At 43.0% G+C, this 22,751-nt stretch overlaps 1 protein-coding gene across 1 annotated transcript in view; it reads right to left on the reverse strand.

The window, feature by feature from the left end:
• Positions 1-5,735: 5,735 nt before the first annotated feature.
• The window catches only part of HINT1 (histidine triad nucleotide binding protein 1), a 98,863-nt gene continuing 81,847 nt past the window's right edge, over positions 5,736-22,751 (reverse strand). Inside the window, exon 3 of the mRNA XM_044060810.1 lies at positions 5,736-6,030. Coding sequence (XP_043916745.1) covers positions 5,866-6,030 — 165 coding nt within the window. The 3' untranslated portion in view covers positions 5,736-5,865. The remainder of the gene's footprint in view (positions 6,031-22,751) is intronic.

Below are 22,751 nucleotides of genomic sequence, written 5' to 3' on the forward strand. Positions count from 1 at the left end.
AACTTGTTGAGGAAGCTGAGACCTGCTGTGCTTCAACACAGAATATGCCAAGCTGTGAGATGAAGAGATTGAAGCTTGACATTGAGCAGATGACCGTCCTTCTGAGATAACAGATGAGGAATCAGAGGTAAAGGCCATGGAGGCTTCTTTACAAGACTCCTTAGCAGTGGGTACCAGTGTTGCCGAGGCCAATCTGGAGCTATCAAAATCATCCTTGGCCTGTCTTGTCTGACCTTTAATAATACCTTTGGAAGAAGAGGCAGAGGTGGAAAGGCATAGACATGAAGGTTTTTCCAACTGAAAGACAGAGCATCCACTTTCCAAGCTGTGTGATGAAACCCCTTTGTGCAATACTTTGGCAGCTGGTGGTTTAGTGGAGAAGCGAACAGATCTATGTCTGGAGTTCCCCATGACACTGTCAATTTCTGAAATACATGAAGATCCAGTTTCCACTCGTGGGGATCCATGATTTGTCTGCTTAATACATCTGCTAGGGAGTTCTGTGCTCCTGGCAGAAACATTGCCTGAAGAGTCAGTTGCAGGCTTAACGCAGTCTCCCATAAAATCATTGCTTGCCTGCATAGAGGATAAGAATGTGTTCCCCTTGCTTGTTGATGTACCACATGACAGTTGTGTTGTCTGTTAGAATCAACACCTGCCCTGGAAGAAGTAACTCCTTGAACGCCATCAGTGCAAACTGGACTGCTAACATCTCCTTCATGTTGATATGTAGATGCTGTAGTCTGGCAGGCCACTTGTCTTGTATCCACTTTCCATTTAGATGAGCTCCCCAAGCAGTGTCCGAGGCATCTGTCGTTAAAATCTGACTCGCCTCTGGCCGGGTCACAGAGAGTCCCTTGTTTAGGTGACATTCCTGAGCCCACCACAAGAATTCCTTTTGAAGGCAAGGTATTATGTGAATGACAGTGTCGAAACCTTGGCAGTGCTGTGTCCATACATTTTGAGATACCATTGCAGCTTCCTCATATGCAGTTTGGCATTGGGAAGCACCAGAATACAAGATGCCATGAACCCTAATGCTTGAAGGACTGTCCTTGCAGTCAGCACGGACTGATGAGATAGTTGATGGAAGTAAAGTGACAGACTCTTTTGTTTGTCCGGGGTTAAAAAGGCCATCTGGGCTGCTGTATTCAGTCTCACACCCAGAAAGCACATGTCTTGAGAGGGTACTAGACTGGACTTTATTTCGTTCACAGAATACCCTAGGCATCTTAGCACTGCTATGACATATTCCAGATGCTGTAGAAGGTCTTCCTTTTCTTGAGCTAGAATCAGGCAGTCGTCCAAGTAAGGATAGATTTGAATGCCTTGAAGCCTGAAGTAAGCTATCACTGGAGCCAGAACCTTTGTGAATACTCTGGGCAGTAGATAAGCCAAAGGGCAATGCAGAGAACTGATAATGAAAATCTCCAGTTCGAAACCGCAGATACTTTCTGCAACTTAGCCTTATAGGCACATGAAGGTAAGCTTCCTTGAGATCCAAAGTTACCATCCAGTGATCCTTGCCCAGCAGAGGTAACAGTTGCTGTAATGTCAACATCTTGAACTTGGGAATGTCCAGATAAGTGTTGAGGATAGATAAATCCAAAATTGGTCTCCACGTGTTCCCCTTCTTTGGTACTAGGAACAGGCGAGAATAAAATCCGAAGCCCCTTTCTGATACAGGGACTGGCTGAATGGCCCCTATCTGGAGTAACTGAGAAACTTGCTTGTGAGCCTCTTTTCTTTGTGGAGGAGGAACATCTGGCATGCCTTTGAAAGGAGGCATTGTGTGGAAATAAAATCTGTAACCGTGATGAATGATATCCAGCACCCATCTGTCTTGAGTGATTAAATCCCAATTTTCTTTGAAGAGAGACAATCTTCCTCCCAAAGGAGCTGCCAGGCGAGAATCCACTGGCAGCTGAAAAGGCAGGTCATTGGTTCTGCTTACGAAAGGACTGACCCTGCCCTCACCAGAAGGCTGAGCAGGTGAACTGTCTGATCTAGGCCTAAAGAACCTTGAGCCCTGCCCTACCACGTCTAGACCTACCCCTAGACTGGGAACTATAAGCAGGATATGTCCACCCCTTAGCAGGCCAATTTCTACTAAACTTGGAGGCTGCACCTGCAAAAATCTTTAACAGTCTGCATAGACTTAGCTTTGTCCTCCATTTTCTTTAAAACTGCTTCCACAGGCGGTCCAAACAACACATCAGACTGTAAAGGAGCATCCAAAATCCTTGTCTTAACATGCTCAGCTAAATTCTGATCCTTCAACCAGGCATGTCTGCGAAGAACAGAACTAGTAGCAGCCACCCTCGAGGAGGCCTGAACAGCATCAAAACCACACTGCAAAGAATGCTTACCCACTTGTTCAGACACATGAACCAAATCCAGCAATTCTTTACACTCAATACCTTCCGCCAAAGCATCCACCTTAGATTTCAATTGTGAAAGGAGATAATTCTGATATTTCAGCATATGAAACTGACAATTCAACGCCCTCATGGCTAGAGTGGAAGAAGTATACACTTTCTTACCCCACCTATCCAAAGCCCTTGCCTCTTTATCAGAGGGTACAGGATTTTTAACCACAGAAGCTTTAACACCTTTAGGCCCCTGAGAAACAGTTTCTGGGTCCGCCCTGGGACTCTTAAACAAATACTTATGAGCTTGGGCACCCTATAATACCTATCAGGCTTAACAGGAGCAGGAGGCAAGGAGTCAGGGTTCAGGGAAGCCTCTGCAAAACATCCTCCACCACATTCAACACAGGAGGAATAGCTAAGGGCCTATGCTGGGGTAAAACAAGAATTCCCTAAGCCTTTTCCTGGAATCAGAGTAATCCTGGCCTTCCCATTTAAAGTGCTCCCTCATGGAGTGAAGAGTCTCTGAAAATGAAAAATCCTCAGGAGGAGAAGCTGTAGGAGTGGAATCATCCACGTCAGAATCAGAATAAGCAGGAAACTCATGCAAGTCTTCCACAGAAGACTCTGAAGCCTGTGAACACTGTTCAAAACTATCAAACTCCTGTTCCACCCTAGGCCTCTTATCAGGCGGGGGCATAGAACCTCTAATCAGAGTAATCAAATCTTCTGCCATTTTAAGCATATGTTTCTTAGGCACAGAGCCCGAAATGCTAGGAGAAGCCCCCACAGAAGCTGAACTTGGCCTACCTCTAAAAGAAGCTTTGGCAACAGAAGGAGAGGCCCTAACTACCTTGGGAAGAGAGGGAAGAACAGTTACCTGAGAAGCCCCCTCAGCCTGGCCTACCTCCAGAGAGGGCACATCCTGCAACAGTAAAGTATCTGCCTGAGACTCCATAGAGACACCTGGCAAAACCTCTGGCTCTCCTGAGCCTTCTATAGAACCGACGTCCGGGACTGCCGGTTCCTCACCCCTAGGCTTCACTGTTTTGTCCTTGCGCTTCTTGGATGAAGCGGGCGTCGGAGCATCCGACGGCATATTATAATTGCAACGCTTTCCAAACACTAACCTAGCACAATCAAGCCTCCTCTTAATAGTGCGCTTGTTAAATCTAGCACAAGAGCGGCAACCAACAACGTCGTGCTCAGGCCCTAAACAAGGTATACACAATGTATGATAATCCCTATGCGGTATCTGCTTCCCACAAGAAATACAGTTATTCACTTTTTCTGACATCCGGTTAATTACTGAGGCAAGAAAAAACCAAAATGTTCCCCAACGGGGTTACTTAGCCAACTCTGTTTCGGTCTGAAACTCCGGTTTCGGAAAATCTCAGAACGCCAACCTGCACTCGCAAAATTGCTTCTGCATCGGACCATGCGGCAAAAAAGACTGAGGAAATGACGTCGGTCATGCGCATTAGTACCCTGACGTACTGACGTCAGTCTAAGGCGCCATGACCGACGTCAGCCTTATACTCTGCTATTCGGGCCGACTGGGACGCGGACTATACCCAATAGTCAGGACTGCAGCAAGGGAAGACGAAGAACATCACCTCTGCCTCACAGCTCATGTCTCTTGGATCAATCCTGACATCTGATTAGTGTTTGGTGTCTGCATCTTCTCTATGTACTAGACTTTCTCCAGCTACTTCAGAACAACCCCCTCAAAAGAAAAAAGAAATATTGGTGGTTGGCCACTCAATTTAATCCACATAAATTGGATTTATCCCTGTCCTTGGGACACATGTTGTGCCTGTAAAGGATCAGCGATGCATCTGTTTGCCTTTTTTAGCTGCGTAAGCAAAACTGCCACATCACCACTGTTACCTCTTACTATGCAAACTTCCCTTCTACACAAAGAATTTGATTTTATTTTTTTTTTTTAAACAAACTGATAAAAAGGGAAACATATTTATGTGAACACAAGTCAGATATTTTACTTTGCAGTGCAAACATGTTGCAGAAACAGTCTTCTTTCGGCTTTTTCCCGGTTAGCGGTTAGGGGTCGCCACAGTGGATCACCTGCCCGCTCATGATTGGCAGTGGAGTTTGTATAGAGTTGCCAGCCCGGCGCCCAACCTTCCACAGAAGGCACACACCTAGGGCCAATTTAGAGTGTCCAATCCACCTACAGCATGTCTTTGGGATGTGGGAGGAAACCGGAGCACCCGGAGGAAACCCACGCGACCACAGGGAGGACATGCAGACTCCTCAGAAGGCACCCAAGCCGAGAATCGAACCGGAGAACCTCTTGCTGTGAGGTGGCAACGCTAACCGCTGCACCACTGTGGCCGCCCTATGTTGCAGAAACAGTAATTAGTAAAATACTGGGTTACAACAAATCTTGAGATGGTGACCAGCTGATGTGTAAACCCTTAGCCAGCATGCTGCAGCAGGACTCTGTAGTCAATGAGCACTTGCAGCGGCCTTCACAAATCGAATATGGTCACCATTTATTAAAACAAATTCATGAACACATTAAACACCCTAGTCTCCTGACATTGTGACTTGTTCTTTAGCCTGTCTGTTTAAATATGCCCTTCTAAGCTAGTATACGGAAGGATGTACACTACTTAACCCAAACTCTCAGAAAAGCATAACAGATTATTACCTATATGGTGTGCAAAAACAGTGAAATACTAATCAAGCAGCTCATATCAGCCTGCTAGTGTAGGGCAACTAACATGTTCAATACACACTATGAGACAGAGGGTTCTGGCTTGGGCATGAATGAATTTAAAGGCAGTTCTACCCATTCCCCAAAGGAAGGTGGGGGCACAAAGATGCTGGATGAATAGCTGTAGGTTTAGAAGCTAGCATGTTTAAGTTAAAACATACACCAATATTCTGTGTGGGGCATACAGAAGTCTTAGTCCTCAACGCCTTGCACAGAGAGCACAACATAATGAAATTCCACGATTATTCTTTCAATGAAATTCCACCACTATTCGGTCAGTCACTGATAAGCAGGCCCTTGCCAGTCTTTCATTGGACAGAAACTATGTAGAAAACATGAATAAAATGAGCATTAAATGGTCCAGAGGTTAGTTAACATACAAGAGACAATGCAAAGCAAACTGCCAATTACCTCCCACTAAGAATGGCAGCTTACCCACTCCATATGAAGAATTTTTGTCAAGTTATCTTTAGATGCAACTCTGGGCAATTTATTAAAACCATCCTAGTAAATATAGTGGTATTTGAGCTCAGAATCAAATAGTACATTAAATATGCCAATATGATTGAAACACTCCTGCAAAACATTAAACTACTTTTTGAAACTTACTCAAAAATCATACTGAATAAATTTGCCAGTCAACTTTTATTCATCTAAAAAAATAAAATGTTTACGGCAGAAAACTTGTGAACTCTTGTGACAAACAATACAGATTACATAACTCTGAACATTTCCACAGACATTTCAGTAAAAGTATCAGCCAGGAGGCCATTCCATCTGTCGACCACCAAGAACATGGAGATGAATATGGTAAACAGACTGTCCACCATGTCGACCTTCATTCAGAACAATCCTATATCCATCTTTGAGATTCAGATCATCTGCACATTTTTTACCAACCAGCATTAGGTGTCCAAATAGCTAGAGAGGAAAACAAATTAAGAATGCAGTTAATTCAAGTTTAAGTTTATACATGAATATCCTCCTTAAGCTAATGGGAGAAAGCAAATTTTTCAACTGCTTACCTTTAAGTTAACATAACTCTCAAGGCCACAGAAGTTAACAGCAGCATGCCATCCCATGTAGCACGTGAAATCATTCTACCCACTTAAAATATTAATTTAAAATACACCCGCAGCAGTTTTCAGATCAAAATAGTTTCATTTGAGATATTGAAATCAGTACTCAAAATAGAGGAACACAAAAACTGAAAAGTTATAATGAAGAAATCAAAAAGGCAGGTAGAATCCAGGCCTGAAAAGTCAGTTAATCATAGCAGCTTAGCCAGATTCTAGCTTAAGACTCGAGCAATTACTTAACCACATCAACTACTTCTGAACACAAAATTCTAACAGCAGGTTAGTCTATTTTAAACTGCTGCAAGATTCTCTCTCGTCTGCAAATGCCAGCAACTTAAATAACCAGGTAAAATCAAATGCAACCTCAAGCATATTCAAAATCTTCTCAATGCAAGTGCATACAGTACTTCATGGAATCCTCATCTTGTTGCTTACTCTTTCTGAAGCAAGAGCTTACCACATTCTTTTCTTGTATCCATATAAAAAAGCATGCAATTTTACTACTTAAGCAGATATAATGGTCAGGTTTAAACATCAGTCATGCAAGGGGACCGTAAAAAAAATCTGACAGAAGCATCAGAACAGCAGTAGTATAGCACTCTGGAACTACTCCAACAATCGCTCTAAAGCACAAGTGTGTGTGTTTCAAACAAAGATATCAAAGACAACAGATCTAGGAAAGGAAACTAATAGGCCCAGGCCATTCAGAGACAGCTGGTGATGGGCGCAGCAATGACCAACTACATCCCACACAAAAGGTCTAGTGGAAACAAAATAATTTCTTCGCTCTTATTACAAAGGAGATTAGCAAAGGCCTAGCTGAAAGCCAGACGGTGTATTTAAATTCCTCCTGCTAATGTACCATAGATAAGTGCAAGCCTCAGGCCCCAAATGGTGTAGAACTTTACAGGTCGTCCTTTCCTCTTGCCTTCAAATAGGAACAAGATGGTCAGCTTTCCTGAGCGCTATTGCTTTATCTAGACAGTATTCGAGCCACCTGTGTACACTCAGAGCAAAGGATCCCTTTTCCTTTGGAAAGACTGGGAAAATCTTACTTCTATGCCTGAAGCCATCAAGGTCTACACTAAATGTTAAAAGACGCCTGGTCTCTGAAGCACTATACCACGGTTGACGCACACAAGTGCTTGTAATCTGCTGTTGAAGTGGATATCAAAGCAATAAGAAAACAGTCTTCCATGTTAAGAACCTCAAGTCAACCTTGTGAGCTGGTTCAAGGGGACAGAATAAGATTTGAGCACAAAACTGAGATTAAGGAGAAGACACCCATTTCCTATATTACAAAGAAGACCCCTTCCTAACCATACTAAAGCTTGTTTTTGAAAGGGGGTATCTAGTGGCAGTAAGAGGTAGGAGACATGTACCTTGACAAAGAGTAAGGAAAACCATTGAAAGTAACCCCACAAGTGAGACAGGCAACTGGGCCTAAAAAGGGATTATGGTTCGTTGCATCAACAAAATCTATGGCATCAAAAGTGGTATAAGCAGTTAACTAAACTTCAGACCACTTCCCCAACTTGTATGTAGTAGCAGCAATCCTTGGGGTTCTAGGTTCCCCGGTGCATAAAAAGAAATTGTAAAGGAGCCTTCAGGGGCTGGTCTAGCTTCTGGTTTGCAGGTGCTGCTAGTGAGCAAATCCCACTGTGGCCAGTGAGAGCTCCTTAGACCACTCGCCTCATTCCACTGGCTCTCTTGGTGTACCCTTCCAAGCCAAAGTCTGGTTGGCCAGTTTCTTCGGTTGTAGGAATTTAGTGGGCAAGAGAAAACATTTGTCTGTGGTAGGGGCAAGCGAGTCTTTAGGTGGCAGGATGGGGAGGTAAATGCTCTATGTAGTGTTGTCAAAGAGAATGGCATTATGAAAGTGTGTGGTTATAAACTACAATCACCAGCTCATTTCCATGGACAGGGACTTGCCATAGAACCAATTACTACCTTTTCTCCATATTTTCAAACGGCTGGTAAAGGATTTTCTAGGTAGAGAGCAGTCAGTGAAGGGGGAGGGAAATATGTTAGGAGCTGGAGTATTCTAATTCTGGGAACAGTTTGATTTCCCTACTGAAGGCATTTCCCACTTCCATTAGTTACTGGCAAGCCCCTTCTAGCCAAGTCAACTGTAGTTCGGAGCCAAAAAAAAACGAGTCCCCCCACAAGCACGATATCCTATCCCAAGTCAAGAAGAGTTTAGTCAAAAAAAAATAAAGTTTTACCTCTCAGAAAATTTACACAAGTGTATATATATATATATATATATATATATATATATATATATATATATATATATATATATATATATATATATATATATGTCGATGTCCATTTATATCGCACTATACCAGACATACTGCTAAGTTAGTGATTATGAGCACAGTGTCTGCATATGTGCTAAACAATTCAAAGCAAGTTGACTTACAGACTTGCAGGACATCAGGCGGACCTTGCACTGCAAGCTGCACATCTTGAGACTATTTATGATAACAATACAATTAAGCACGTTTTCATACTTGCAGAACTCAAACATGTCAAGAGAATTGGATGTCTCATGAAAGCTTGTATCATGTTCAAATATTCCTACAATGGACTAGGCCGAATAGTTTCCAAATTATGACACTGTCATACTTTAGAAAAAAATAGAAAATGCAGACAAGCCCAGAATTATACAGTACTTGCAGAAAGACTATAAACTATCACTATATAGAAGACTTCTTACAGATAAGACTTGTACAACTTGAATAGCTTTTATAGTTCACAAATCTTTCCATGTGCATTATTATTAAGTAGAGTTTTCAGAAAACGTTCCACACAACATAAGTGTTAACATGGCCCATTCCATCACTTCTCTACAGAGGGGATAGGAAGGAGTTCCTCCTTGCTTTTGTTATCATATCACTGCCACTGTTCAACATGGATACTACACGACAGCAAGTCCAGAAATGCCAGAGGATTATACTCTGGACAAGGATATACAGCAGGGTCTCTTGGGAGTGCATATACCATGGTCTATCCTGTCTCAATGTCCTCTCAACCCAGAATTATCCATGGTTACTATGGCATTCATATGTGGTTTGAAAAGGGGTATTTATGCTGTACGAAAAAAAAAAAAAAGTTAAGCATGAACTCCTGCAACAAATGCACACTATTCTTATTTTGTGATCCATAGTTCCGCAAGGTCCGATCCCACTAATTATGAAGTCTACAGCAATATCTGCATTTACAGGAAGGCATGAGGTACCATTTGATTTGAAGATGCCTTGAGCCCAGATGCCTTTAGCACCACAACGGCAAATGGCAGCATTTCATGTAGATATGCACTTTGAGGGCTAAAGACAAGATCCTTTCTTTGGCAACATTACCACTAGCAACCCGAAGATTCAATTTTAACAGGGCTGTCACTTTGCCGCACTGGATATACTGATATGGAGCAAGTAGTCTTGCTAAAAGTAAGCCACTCCATATAGCTTGAGTTTTAGCAGCCAAACTGTACAGGTATGGATAAGTACACCTACTTTCTGGTGTCCATCATCCAGGTACAGAAAAATACATATGCCAAGAGAAGCATAGGACCTGCAACTGGGGTCATGCATTAGTTTAACACCAGGGGGAGGGGCACTGTGGCGAGTCCAACTGACAATCCAAGATTCTCACCCAGACAGATAAAGTAGGTCCTGAGGGGACCCTTGTGCCCACAACTTTCAAATTTCTTTAAACCCTGTTTGCACTCTACACTATGAAAATGCTACCTGTGATCTACCCCAACAGAATCTGAAGGATTTTAAAGGCCTACAGGTTCACGAAGTGTGAAAGAAAGACTAGCAACAACACACTGTGCACAAAGACAGGAAATCTTTTCTATACACGTTCCAGCTGATGGAAGAGAGTGTGGCTTAATGTAAACAAAATCTGGTTAAGCGCACCACAGAAAAGGAGAAGAGCTATATTGAGCAGTCCAAACAGGCAAATGCTCCAGAAGCAACCATTCAGCAGTTTGTGATCAAAAAAGGGCTGAGAAAATGACTTTCCACATTTGATCTGGAGAAACACCTTCTATAAACCTTCTTGAGACCACATTTGATCCAGTATAGGAGGAAAACCACAGATTTGAAGAAATCTCCTGGAGAGGAGGAAGGGAATCCCACCTTGTAACTTTTTGAATGAACATCAGGACAAGTGTCTGAAGTTACCTAGGGCTACAGAAGAAAGACTTTGGAAAGCTTTACTGGATTGCCAGAGTGGAAGGGGAACATGACTGGGCATAGTTTGCGGTCATAGCTCCTCCTTAGTTTTAAGAGAAAGTTCTTTACTACTCAACTGCCTGCATCTTGCTGTGTCCGATTACTCAAGTTTCCTATTAAAAAAAAAAAAAAAAAAAAAAAAAAAGCTTTCCTTCCAGTTCGGGATATCAAGTCAATAAAAATAATATTTTGGTATGCAGAGTTGAAGATCTGGGTGCCCTCCCAACCTCTTTCAACCCCCCAGCACAACACAGGCAAATACCTCTATCTAGGGGAGCATTCTGCAGCTCAGCTTTGATGTCTTCTGGTAAAAAATTGGGAATGTAGCTAGACAATTCTCACTTATCCAGTGGTAGCAGCTCTGGAAACAGCAGTATCATAAAATTTGAGTGCACCTGTTACCTCAGAAGATATGAATTCAGAGATGTCAAGGAAAGCCAACAATTAAAAAAAACAAGTTACGTACTCACCATAACGTTCGATGTATGTAGTCCATCTCGCCTCACATTCTTACTCGTAGGTTCGGAGCAGAATATCGACTACGACTAGGACAGCTTTTCTACTAGCCCGAAGTCTCTACCATTGAAGGGTACTCTAGCACCAGTCCTAACCTCCAAATCCTCCAGGAAGGGGGCAGGCGGGAGGGTACGTAAGAATGTGATGCAAGATGGACTACATACATCGAACGGTATGGTGAATACATAACTTCGTCCAATCTCGCCTACATTCTTACTCGCGGGACAGAGTCCCCAGCACCTCTATCCTGGGAGGCTCAAAGGAAGATGCTCCCAAGGACTGTGGAACCAAAGGATGCCCGGCCCCTAGAAGCCACATCCAGTCTGTAACTAGCAATAAAGGTGTGTGGGGAAGCCCACGTGGCTGCAGCACAAATATCATTCAAAGATAGTCTGGCATGGTATGCCATAGATGCAGAAATAGCCCTAGTAGAGTGAGCCTTGATGGGGAACGGTAATTTTTTCCTGCTGAAGAATAAATAAAGGAAATGCAATTCGAAATCCATCTGGAAATGGTAACCTTGGAAATAGGGCATCCCACTCCATTTTTTGAAAAGGAAACAAAATTGGTCAGATTTTCGTAGGTGTGTGGTCCTGTGTAGATAGAATCGTAATTGTCTGTGCACATCCAGTTGATGAAATCTAAACTCTGCCTTGTTTGAAAATTGAGGGAAGAACACTGGCAGCTCAATAAACTCATTGAGATTAACAGTAGATGTTACTTTGGGAAGAAAGGATGGATTGGGTCTAAGAGAAACTCTGTCCTTATGAAAAATTAAATATGGGGGTTTAATGGAGAGAGCTTGAATCTCTGACACCCGTCTGGCTGATGTGATGGCTATTAGGAAAGCTGCAGCCGGCTCGAAAGGTGGGGAAGGGCTTGCAAAACAAAGTTTAGATCCCAGGGCATAATAGGTTCTGAAACAGGAGGCCGGAGTAAGAAGGTGCCCTTTAGATAGGCCTTACAGAGTTTATGGGCCATAAGGGAAGGCTCATAGGAGGTATGAAAACTTGAAATAGCCGCCAAAAAAAGGAAGGTACTTGGCCACAGCCAAGCGAGACCACGTCCTAGCTACAAGAGTGGCAAACAAGATCTGGGGTTATGGAGCAGTGCAGCATGGGATACCTGCTTGGCCCAGCAATTGAGAGACTTCGAGCTAGTAGAAAAGTTGGCCGAATCGGAGCAGATATTCGGCTCCGAACCCGCGAGTAAGAATGTAGGTGAGATTGGACTATATAACATCAAACATTCTCATACTGTCAAAGGAACCCAACAGAAAACTGGACATGTTGCACCATCCTTCAATATTTGGAAAAGTTAGTGGTGGTAGTACAAACATTTGCCAAACCTATCAAAGGCTTTTCCATATTTGTTAGGAGTAGGGACAGCTGCCATAAGATAATCTACCAAATGGTTGTTTTGACAGAATTCACTACAGGTCTTAGAATGTTAAGGGCAGAGCACGGTCATCCCCCAATGCTGGAGAAACAGTTGCAGCTTGAGGGAAATCATCCTTGCTAGGATTCTGGCATCTTTATTCCAATTAAGGAACTTCTTTGCTCTGGCAATAGTATCAAGAGATGATCACGATTCGCCATTCTGTACAGTAGAAACTTGGTTTCTACAAACTGATTTGTTCTTTTGGCACACAGACAGAAAGAGGATAAATTAAAAATTTAAACACAATGTAAGCACTGAACGTCTTTAGAGAGACTCTTAGCAAAACCCAGCCAATCCTTGCCTTACTGATGTGACATAGGGGAAGAATACCTAACAGTTTCTCTTTTCAAGGGATCACAGTTGGTGAGTGGTAGGACAGTGCACTAAATAGCAAAAGCCACCAAAAAACACCAGTTCTGGCCCCTAGCAACATTTCACAAATGTGCTGAATTGGAAGGTATTACCCAAAGGGTTACTTAGCTGCCTAATATTGATGATGATGTTCTAGCCAACTGATCACTCTACACCTACAAGTGTACTCAATGGCAAGGAAGATTTGAAGGTTTGGCACCTGAACCACTGACCTTTATACCACTCTCGTCAAGCTGAAATAGGAAAGCATGGATGATCCCCTAAAGCTTCGGAAGCTGGCCAGTCATCCAATCTTCTTCAGGATATGTCCCATATAGCTTAGACTACAGCAACAGTGATTTAATGAGAATCTTTCTAAAGCCATTCCAGATGCTTGTTACACAGCATCTGCTGCCCATACTGCCACTGCTTATACAGTTAGGCCAATCCCAACACTGATGTTTTGCCAATACATCTGCTTAACTGCACATCCATCAGCAGATTAGGATCCTCAATGGAGGAGCCTATCCATGACCCTTTCGTATGCCCACCACTGCAAGGGAATTTCTAGACCTACTGTACTCCACCATGAGCTTGACATCTGAATGGAATTTATTGTTCTCCATCACAGATACAGTACTTGCATGTGGCAAGTGCACACAAGGAAAGCAAGCAGAAAGACTATGAACGCAATAATGAAAAGTCTAAATATGCTCAACATGATTGCATTACAGAATAAGGACAAGCATCAAGTAAAGCTTATTGCACCAGAACCAGTACAGCATTCTCTATGTATAATGTCAGACTGTTTCAGCTCAGTTTCACAAATGGGCTTATCAGGAAAAATGCCAATGTGCTTAAAGTTAGAGTCCCTTTCCTTAGTTTAGGAGAAAGCCATTCTGTTGTGAAGTGAAAATGGAAATCAAACTTAATCAGAAAATCTGACAAACTGGATGAGACAAAAAAAAAAAAAAAAAAAAAAAAAACAACAGATGAAAGGAAAGGAAATTGGAAAATTCAGGAGAACTTTGTACTTGCCACCATACATTTAGTAAGCCACCTTATGTTGACCAATATTTGATACTGGAATAGTTGAGAAGTGAAGTGAAACCAAAAGATGAGGGCCAATAATGGTGGCCCAGGGTAGTGGACATTTGTACACTTGGATCCTCCGAACATTTGGGCAAAATAGACAAACACTGGTTCTGTAAAAATAACTGGAAATAGTCCCATCTAGATGCTGGGTGTGAGCCACTCATGGCAGAGGAAAGTTGCATTGGAGATTGCACAGAGAATCACTGGAAATGTGAACACCAAAGCAGAGTATGAACTTGTATCACATGGGATCACTTATTAGCTCGAAAGATGCAAGACAAAGTACAGTTGTGTACACTTACCATAAACGTAGATGTTAGAGTGTATACACTGTTGCAGTCATTCCATTTGAGTAATCTGCTGGCAGGTTGCTCTCAGTCGGCCTGAATTCCAAAGACTTGGGTCCTGCGTCGGTTGCTGTCTTCTCTTCCATGACGTCAGGGGTATAAAACATGCAACCGATGCAATTTTCTTTAGTTTTTCTTGCCCCCAAAAAGGTAGCTATATTACACACACCACCACCCCACACACCACCACCACACACACACACACACACACACACACACACACACACACACACACACACACACACACACACACACACACACACACACACACACACACACACACCACATTCATCTACAAGCAAATACACCACATAGGTTGTAGAAGATAGAGAAGGAAAAATAAACTGTAGAATGACGGGGATGGCGGGAGGGTAACCTGGACTGCAACAGTCAATACACTCAAACATCTACATTTATGGTAAGTGTACACAACTGTACTATGTTCTTCGTGTTTCACTGTTGCAGTCATTACATTTGGGTAGAATCCCAAAGCTATGGTTGGGAGGCTGGAGCTAAACAGCATTAGGTGCGGCTATAAGGCCCTGCAGCACTGCAGTGGCAAAGCCTGCCCTGGACTTAAGTAGAGAGGCAAATGGTAATGCTTTGTGAAGGTGTGAACAGAACTCAAAGTAGCAGCCTCTAGAATGTCTTTGGTTGGTACTCCTCTGAGAAAGGCTCTTTGGTTGGTACTCCGAGAAAGGCTGAAGTAACTGCAGCTCTGGTGGAATGAGACCCAATGCCCTTGGGCACAGGTTTACCATGGTGTAAGTAGCAGAAATGGATGCAGTGGCTTATCCACTTTGAAATGGTCTGCTTTGAGATGGCATTTCCCTCTGATCCTGCAGCATATGACACTAGTAATTGCTCAGTTTTTCTTGGAGCTTTTGTCCTGCTCAAGTGGAATCTTGGCTGTCTGTGTACGTCCAAGGAATGCAGAATTCTCTCCCCTTTGCTCTGCGGATTTGGATAAAAAGTTGGCAGATGAATTGTTTGGTTAAGAGCCACACTGGAAACCACCTTAGGCATAAAAGTAGGATTTGTCCTCAGACACCCTGTCTGTGTAAAATATGATAAAAGGCTCTACAGCCATGAGGGCCTGTCACTCAAACTCTTTTTGCTGAAGTAATTGCTAGTAGCAGAGCTGTCTTCCATAAAAACTTTATATCAGTGGTAACGGCTGGTTCAAATGGAGGCAGTGTGAGCTTTTCCAACACATAATTGGAGGTCCCATGCAGATAATGGTGATCTTCTAGGAGGCCTTAGGTTTTTGGCTCCTCTAAGATACTACTTTAGTAAAGGATGAGAAAAGATTGGTGGCTCTTGTATTGTAATGAGCCGAAATGGCAGAGGCATGGATTTTGATTGATGAGAAAGATAGGCCTTTGTCAAGCATCTCAGTTAAGTATTGTAATATTAGAGGAATATGTGGTTCTGCTGTACCAGTTCCCTGTGCTGGATTCCAAGCACAGAATATCTTCCATATGTCAGCGTAAGATTTTCTAGTACTAGGCCTTCTGGCTTCCAAAATGCCATCCATCACAGCTTTACTGAGAGGTGTTGTTAGTTTGATTACATGATTAGCCATGCTGCCAGGGTCAGAATCTGTAGTCGATTGTGCAGGATCCGATTGTTTTGCTGGGACAGTAGTTGTGGTCTTTGAGGCAAGGTCCAAGCTAGGTATAGGTATTGAGAAAAGTTCCTTAGGATTGGGTACCAGTATTAGCGGTGCAAGTCCGGGGGCAATTAATATCTTTGGCTTCTCTTGCCTGACTTTTAGGAGGACCTTGGGTAGAAGAGGCAGAGGAGGGAAGGCATAAACTGACAGGTTTTTCCAACTGAAGGATAGGGCGTCCACTTTCCATAATCGTCTGCGATTAGCCGTTGTGCAGAATCTTTTCAATTGACAATTTTGAGGACAGGCAAATAGATCTATGTCTGGGCTCCCCCATTTCTCTGTTATCATGCTGAATACGCGTGGATTTAAGTTTCCACTCGTGAGGATCCATAAAGTTTCTGCTTAAATAGGCTGCCAGAGTGTTCTGTTTTCCTGGCAAGAATTGAGCTTGAAGATTTGGTAGGTTAAAGCTGTCCCCCACAGTGCCATGGCATCTGCAAAGGGGGTAGGAGCGTGTGCCCCCTTGCTTGTTTAAATACCACATGACTGTGGTGTTGTCCATCTTTATCAGTAGTTGTCCTGGATGAAGTAAGTCCTTGAAAGCTGTTAAGGCATTCTGAACAGCTAGCATCTCTCTGGTTGATATGTAGATGCATTTGATTTGGTGCCCATATGCCCTGAACGCATCTGCCATGTGGGTCCCCCAGGCATAATCTGATGCGTCTAAGGTTTGGCTGGCCGGGGGTTAGAGTGAAGGGCCATCCCAGGTTTTAGTGACAGGCCTTTGCCCACCATAGAAACTCCTGTTCCAGGCAGGGAATGAGAGGAATCATTTCCAGACTGTGTGAGTGTTGACTCTATAAACTTTTTAGGTACCATTGAAGTTTCCTTATATGCAGTCTTGCATATGGAATTAGTAGGATGCCATGAAGCCCAGAGCCTGCAGAATTTGTCTTGCAGAAGACTGTGTTTTTGTTGCCATCAGTTTGAAGTAAGTAGTCAGTTGTCTGTTTGTCTGGCGTGAGGTAAGCCATCTGGGCAGTTGTATGCAAGCTTGCTCCCAGGAATGTTCTCTTTTGAGAGGGTACCCATTGTGATTTCTTTTTGTTTATTGTGTACCCTAGGCATGCTAGAAGCCTTTTCACAAACGCCAGGTGTCGTAGAAGAGTGTCCTTGTTCTCTGCTTGAGACAGTCATCTAAGTAAGGATATATTTGAATATTTCTTTGTCTGCAAAATGAAATTACTGGTGCCAGGCACTTTGGCTTATCTACTGCACCTAGGGTCTTTACAAAGGGCAGTGCAGATTAATACATTAAGCCAGCTTTGAATCGGAGGCATCTTCTGTACAACTGTTTTATGGGGACATGCAGGTATGCCTCTTAAGTCTAAAGTCACCAGCCAAGCATTTTTGCCCAGCATGGGCAGAAGCTGTTGCAAAGTGAGCATTTAATTTTGGGATGTCCAGGTACGTGTTTAAAAAAAAAAAAAATACACTGTCTGAATGGCCCCCATATCCATGGACGTAACCTGTTTGTGCCTCTGCCCATTGTTTTTTTGGCAGGTCTGGCCAACCATTCGTCATTGGCAGAGTGTGGAAATGGAATCTGTATCCCTGCGATACGATGTTCAGTAACCCATTTGTCCTGGGTTATTAACTGCCAATTTTGAGCAAAAAGTGCTAATTTTCCCCCTATGGGTGCTGCCTAGAGAAGTGCTTGGTGTAGGCAGAGGGAAGTCATTGGGGTTGCTTTCTGTAGGTTTGCGATACATCTCCCCCAGATATGGAGGTGGATGTGCCCCATTGCTTTGACCAGAGTCTTGAGCCTGGTACCTGGAACCCTTGAGTGCTTGGATTTGCCCCTTTGAGCTCTGTCTGACAAAGGAAAGGACCAAATTTTTGTAGGCCAGTGTCTACTGAATCTAGGTGGCTGCACTTGCAAGAAATCTTTAACAGTTTGCATAGACTTAGCTTTGTCTTCCATTAATACCAAACAGAGAATCATGCTGTAAAGCTGCATCTAGCAATTTAGCTTTAACATGATCAGGTAAATTTTGTTCCTTTAGCCAGGCATGCTTCCTAATCAGATCCAGTAACTGAGGCCCTGCAGGAGGCCTCTAAAGAATCAAAACCACATTGCAAAGTATGCTTTCCAACTTGTTCAGCTGCATGCAATAATTCCTGCAATTCCATACTTTCTGCACATTCTGAAATTATTTTCTGTTTCAGCAATCCCATAACATGTTGCTGGTACTTAAGCATATGAAATTGACAGTTTAAGGCCCTAATTGATAGGTTGCAGATGTATAAACCTTCTTTCCCCATCTGTCCAGCGCCCTTGAATCTCTGTCGGAGGGGGTAGGGTTTTTTGCTGTCGAGGCCTTAACTCCCTTTGGATCCTGTGAAATAGTTTCAGGATCAGCAACAGGGTTTCTAAATAAAAATTTAGAAGTCAGCGACCCTGTAACACCAGTCAGGCTTACTGGGAGCCGCAGGCAGAGAGTCCTGGGTCAAGCTTGACTCAGAAAAAACATCATCCACAATGTCTAACACAGGGGGGGGATGGCTAAAGGCTTGTGCTGAGGGAGAAGGAGGAAATCCCTGAGCCTTTTTTTTTTATTCTGAAGTCTTGACTCTCCCAGTGAAAATACTCGTATGCAAGGTTTCTCCAAATGAATAATCCTCAGGAGGAGATGCAGATGGAATAGACTCCTCAGCATCAGAATCCTCATAGGTAGGTAAAGATAATTCCTGATCAGAAGAGGAATCAGAACAGACAGAAACCTTATCTGAAGATTCATAGTCAGTGTCTTGCCTAGGCCTCTTATCTGGAGGGAAATGGGTACCCCTGTTCAAGGTAATAAGGTCTTCAGCCATTTGGCATAGAGGCCTGTGCATGTGGCACAGGCGTCTTTTTTTAGTTTTAGAAGGCATCTTTGCAGCTTTCGGTTTGATATAAAAATGTTGAGGTCTGAATACACCCTTAGAAGCCGGTGCCTGCTCTGCGGCTCCAGACCTATCCGAAGGAGATATATCTGTCGGTCCAATACCTTGAGTACCTTGCGGCATGCCTGACTCCACATGGGTGTCGGTAGAAGCCTGCGACTCGAAGGTAGTGGGCATCAAGGGCTGCGAAAGCACCTCAATGAGTACCGGCGACTGGCTTAGGAGAAGCTTTGTCGTCTGTTTTGGATCTCGACTGCCTTTCTCTGCCCTTTTCTTTGCGTTTCATGTACTCCGGTAGTCTGATTGCTATCAGACATCTCTGGTTAGTTCCAAAATACTTGTATGCAAACATATACTGATGCTTAATAGTGCGTTGGTTAAATCTAGCACAAAACTGACAGCCAGGCACGTTGTGATCAGGGCCTAGGCAAGGAATACAGTATAAATGGAAATCCTTATGGAGGTATTTGCTTCCCACAAGTAATACAATTAACTTTTTCTGACATTGGTAAAAAACAAGAAAAAAAAAAAAAAAAAAAAAAAAAAAAAGTTTCCCCAGTGGGGTACTTAGCTTTATTGAAGACTTCGGTTCTGAAACTCAAACGTGAATTTCAGTAGTCGGCCGACCGGCACTTGCAAAATGCTTCTGCTTCGGGCACCGCGCGGCAAGAAAGAATAAAGAAAATGGCGTTGGCTGCATGTTTTATACCCCTGAAGACCTGACGTCATGGAAGAGAAGACAGCAACCGACGCAGGACCCAAAACTTTGGAAATCAGGCCGACTGAGGGCAACCTGCCAGCAGATTACCCAAATGTAATGACTGCAACAGTGAAACACGAAGAACATCCAAACTAAGTTCAAAGTAGCACTGAACATTAAAATATACCCAGGGATTACACCTCTGTAGGCAAGACACTGTATTCATGATATACCAAGATTTATAGGCAGAAACAGAGAGCAATGTGGAAGACACCAAGACAGTTAAAACAGTAACAGGAACACTAGGCCTAAGAATTTGCAGTCGTACCTAGATATGCTACCAATACAAGTAACTGTAGAAATTACAGGAATCAATTGTGTGCGCTGAGAAGAGCGCTTTTGGCTAACAGACTGAAACGATACCAAAGCTCGTGAACTTCAATTGTACAGAGGAATGGGCCCCATTCTTGTCTTGGTATTAGAAACTCAAAAGGCTTGGAGAAATTAAAATTATAGTAGCAGCACCAGCAGAACAGGCAGGCAGTGAGGTCTGTGGATATCAAAGTGCACATACACAAAATGTTTTCCTCTTCCTTCTGTTAAAGTATGACAGAGGAGTAGTAAACTTGCCAGGCACTAGCAAGACTTACCAGAGGTGAACAAGGAATACTAAAGCACGGTCACATCATAAGTAGGCAAGTGTAAAAGGATTAATCAAACCTAGATGCACAAGCAGTAGCTTGTTACCTACCTCCAGAACACATCCATCAAATTGTACAGGCTACTGTGAAATCTCATGTTCTTATTTGCTAGATCTCACACACTAGAAGAAATTTGGAAGGACATCCAGGATATTTACATCTTTAAATTAGGCCACAAATTCCAGCTACAACCTAGACATCCACCTGTCAAGTCTTAACAAGGTCTCATTTTGTGCAATTCTGTCTTGCAAAACAAAAAAGCCACAAGTGTCCTGACATCAGTATTTTCAAATTTTCCACCAAATGCTACAGAAATGAATATTTATATTTTAAAAATCATAAAAATTCTCAGGCAACAAATTTGTTTAAAAATAAAAATTCAGTAACAATGTCGAACAAGTCCAATCTATTAACAGCCTAACAATGTCTAACAGTCCAATCTAATAAGAGACAGAGGACTAGCAAAAGCACCAAGTGGTAGGTCACATCACACCTCTCATGAAAAAACTGCTAGAAACTACAATTTAATGGTCAATCACTTAGAGCATGCAACACGTGGAACTTGTGTGACCAACAGAAAAAAAATAAATAAAAACAGAACCACTGAAGATGCAGGCTACTACTGTTACAACCCAAAATGAGCAAAAGGGTAATGCACATGCACCACTGGTCCTAACTGCCATATTTGGCATTTCTTCAACTTTAAAATGGTTTCGTTAAAGGCGAACAGGCACCCCCTCTTCACCTGGGGATGCCCCCTACAGCATTTTTTGTTAAACAAATGGTTAGGCCTCCAGTTAAATGTGACCACAGAATTCCCTGGCAGTAGCAGCTCACTTCCATGCAGGTGCATAGTGCTGTAAGACCAGCTTCATAATAGAGCAAAGAAAGGCCATGTCATCAGAATAAAGTACAGCTGGTAAATTAGTTAAGTAAAGATGGTTAATGACCAAGAGAAAAAGCAAGAGGACTAATAGAGATTTGGAGCTACGTTCTTTTACTGGTAGAAGCGGCTCTTATTTCTATGTAGAAGTGACAATCAGCTATATAGTTCTGCAACCAGTGTGTTATTTCAAGATAAATACCCATGCAAAGAATATGGTGTTCTCAGGTTTGAGTGGTCTACAAGGTAAAAGGCTAATTTAGCAAGGTCAATTAATACTGCCCCAGTTAAAATGCCCCTGCTACAGGTTAAGTAACTTACTAGACTCATATCAATAGCCTAAGCTGTTTAGCCTTGCATTCCTTCTTAGTTGCTTAGCCTGGATGTTGTAATGGACTGTCCACAGTCCCAACCACATCCCATAAAAGAATCCACGGCGACAGTCACAAACTGGGGAAGGCAGAAGGGACTGTAAAGAACGTCAATCAGCATAAGTGCTGTATCAACAAAGGGATTTCTTGTTAGACTCAAAAGTTTCACAGAGAAGCTATGGCAACAGGCCAAGGGAATTACGGGCAAGGCTGTTGCCATGTGGTCTAGTACCTCGAAACAATCAGGCTTAACAGTGGAAAGGCCATATTTTGGAAATTCATCGGCAAGGAGCTTTGCTTGCCAAGTGTCTAACTTGCAACCTATGAACACTAGCTGTTGAAATGGCTGCAACTGACAATGGCTCTCAAGTTGGTCAGCGATCCATCATTTGGATGGGGGTTCAATGCAGACAAAACATCAGGTGAGGGAAGGAGAGACTAGGCAAAGGGGGCATTCCAACAAAAGGCAGTACGCCAGAAGGACTCAGCCTTTTTCATCACCAGTAGGTGGTCAAGCAGCAACAGTTAGGCTTTGGGTTAAGTAAGTCCTTTGAATTTCTGGCTGCAGTGGGTTAAAGCTAGGAAGTGAAAAAGTGAGGACAGAGTGATGGACAGAGTGATTAGTAGGTAAGGGGATAGAAATCTGAAGTGGCCAGTGGGCTGCTTTTGTAACAGCATCAATTAGTAGGGCCGCCTTCAAGTGAGGTTATTCAGTTTTTGGGCCCTTGGAAGAAATCCTGTCTTCCTTAAGACAGGAGACATTTTACAACAGGTGGGCCTAAACAACTTTAGTAGCCACCAAAAGATCAAATGCTGGAGATACCAGCTATGAAGAATTCTTAATGGACCAAAATACCTTAATAGGAGACTTCCTGATTGGGACATCCTTTCTGAAGCATCGGCATGAAGTCATCAAAAGGGATTAATAGGTCAACAGCAGGTTATACCAAGTCTCTCAGGAACTAGTAGCTCAAACACAAAAAAAAAAAAAAAAAAAAAGTGTCCCATGTTGTGTCGTGGAATGTACTAGAGTCCATTGCAGGAAGCCAGTAATCAGCAGAACAGTGTGGGGTCCAAGGTGGTAAACCGGAGCCATGGCAGGATAGTTGACCAATACCCTAAACAAAAGGTTGAAGAGATGGAGCAGACTTTCAGATCAGAGTATGTCAAAGCTGAAAACAAATTCCAAAGGCAAACAAGCTGACAATGAGTGTGCAACTCAACTTCAGCCAAAGAGGTCAAGTGAATAAAATGGTCAGTGCCAAATGTTGCTCAGCTGACTGTTCAATCAACCAGAACATATGGCCCAGAAAGAAGAGCCAATGGAGGCAGGGCAGGCAGCTAGAGGGGT

Source organism: Protopterus annectens, chromosome 2.part0 (genome assembly GCF_019279795.1).
Source record: "Protopterus annectens isolate FY-2018-M chromosome 2.part0, PAN1.0, whole genome shotgun sequence".
In the NCBI taxonomy this organism is placed as follows: domain Eukaryota; kingdom Metazoa; phylum Chordata; order Ceratodontiformes; family Protopteridae; genus Protopterus; species Protopterus annectens.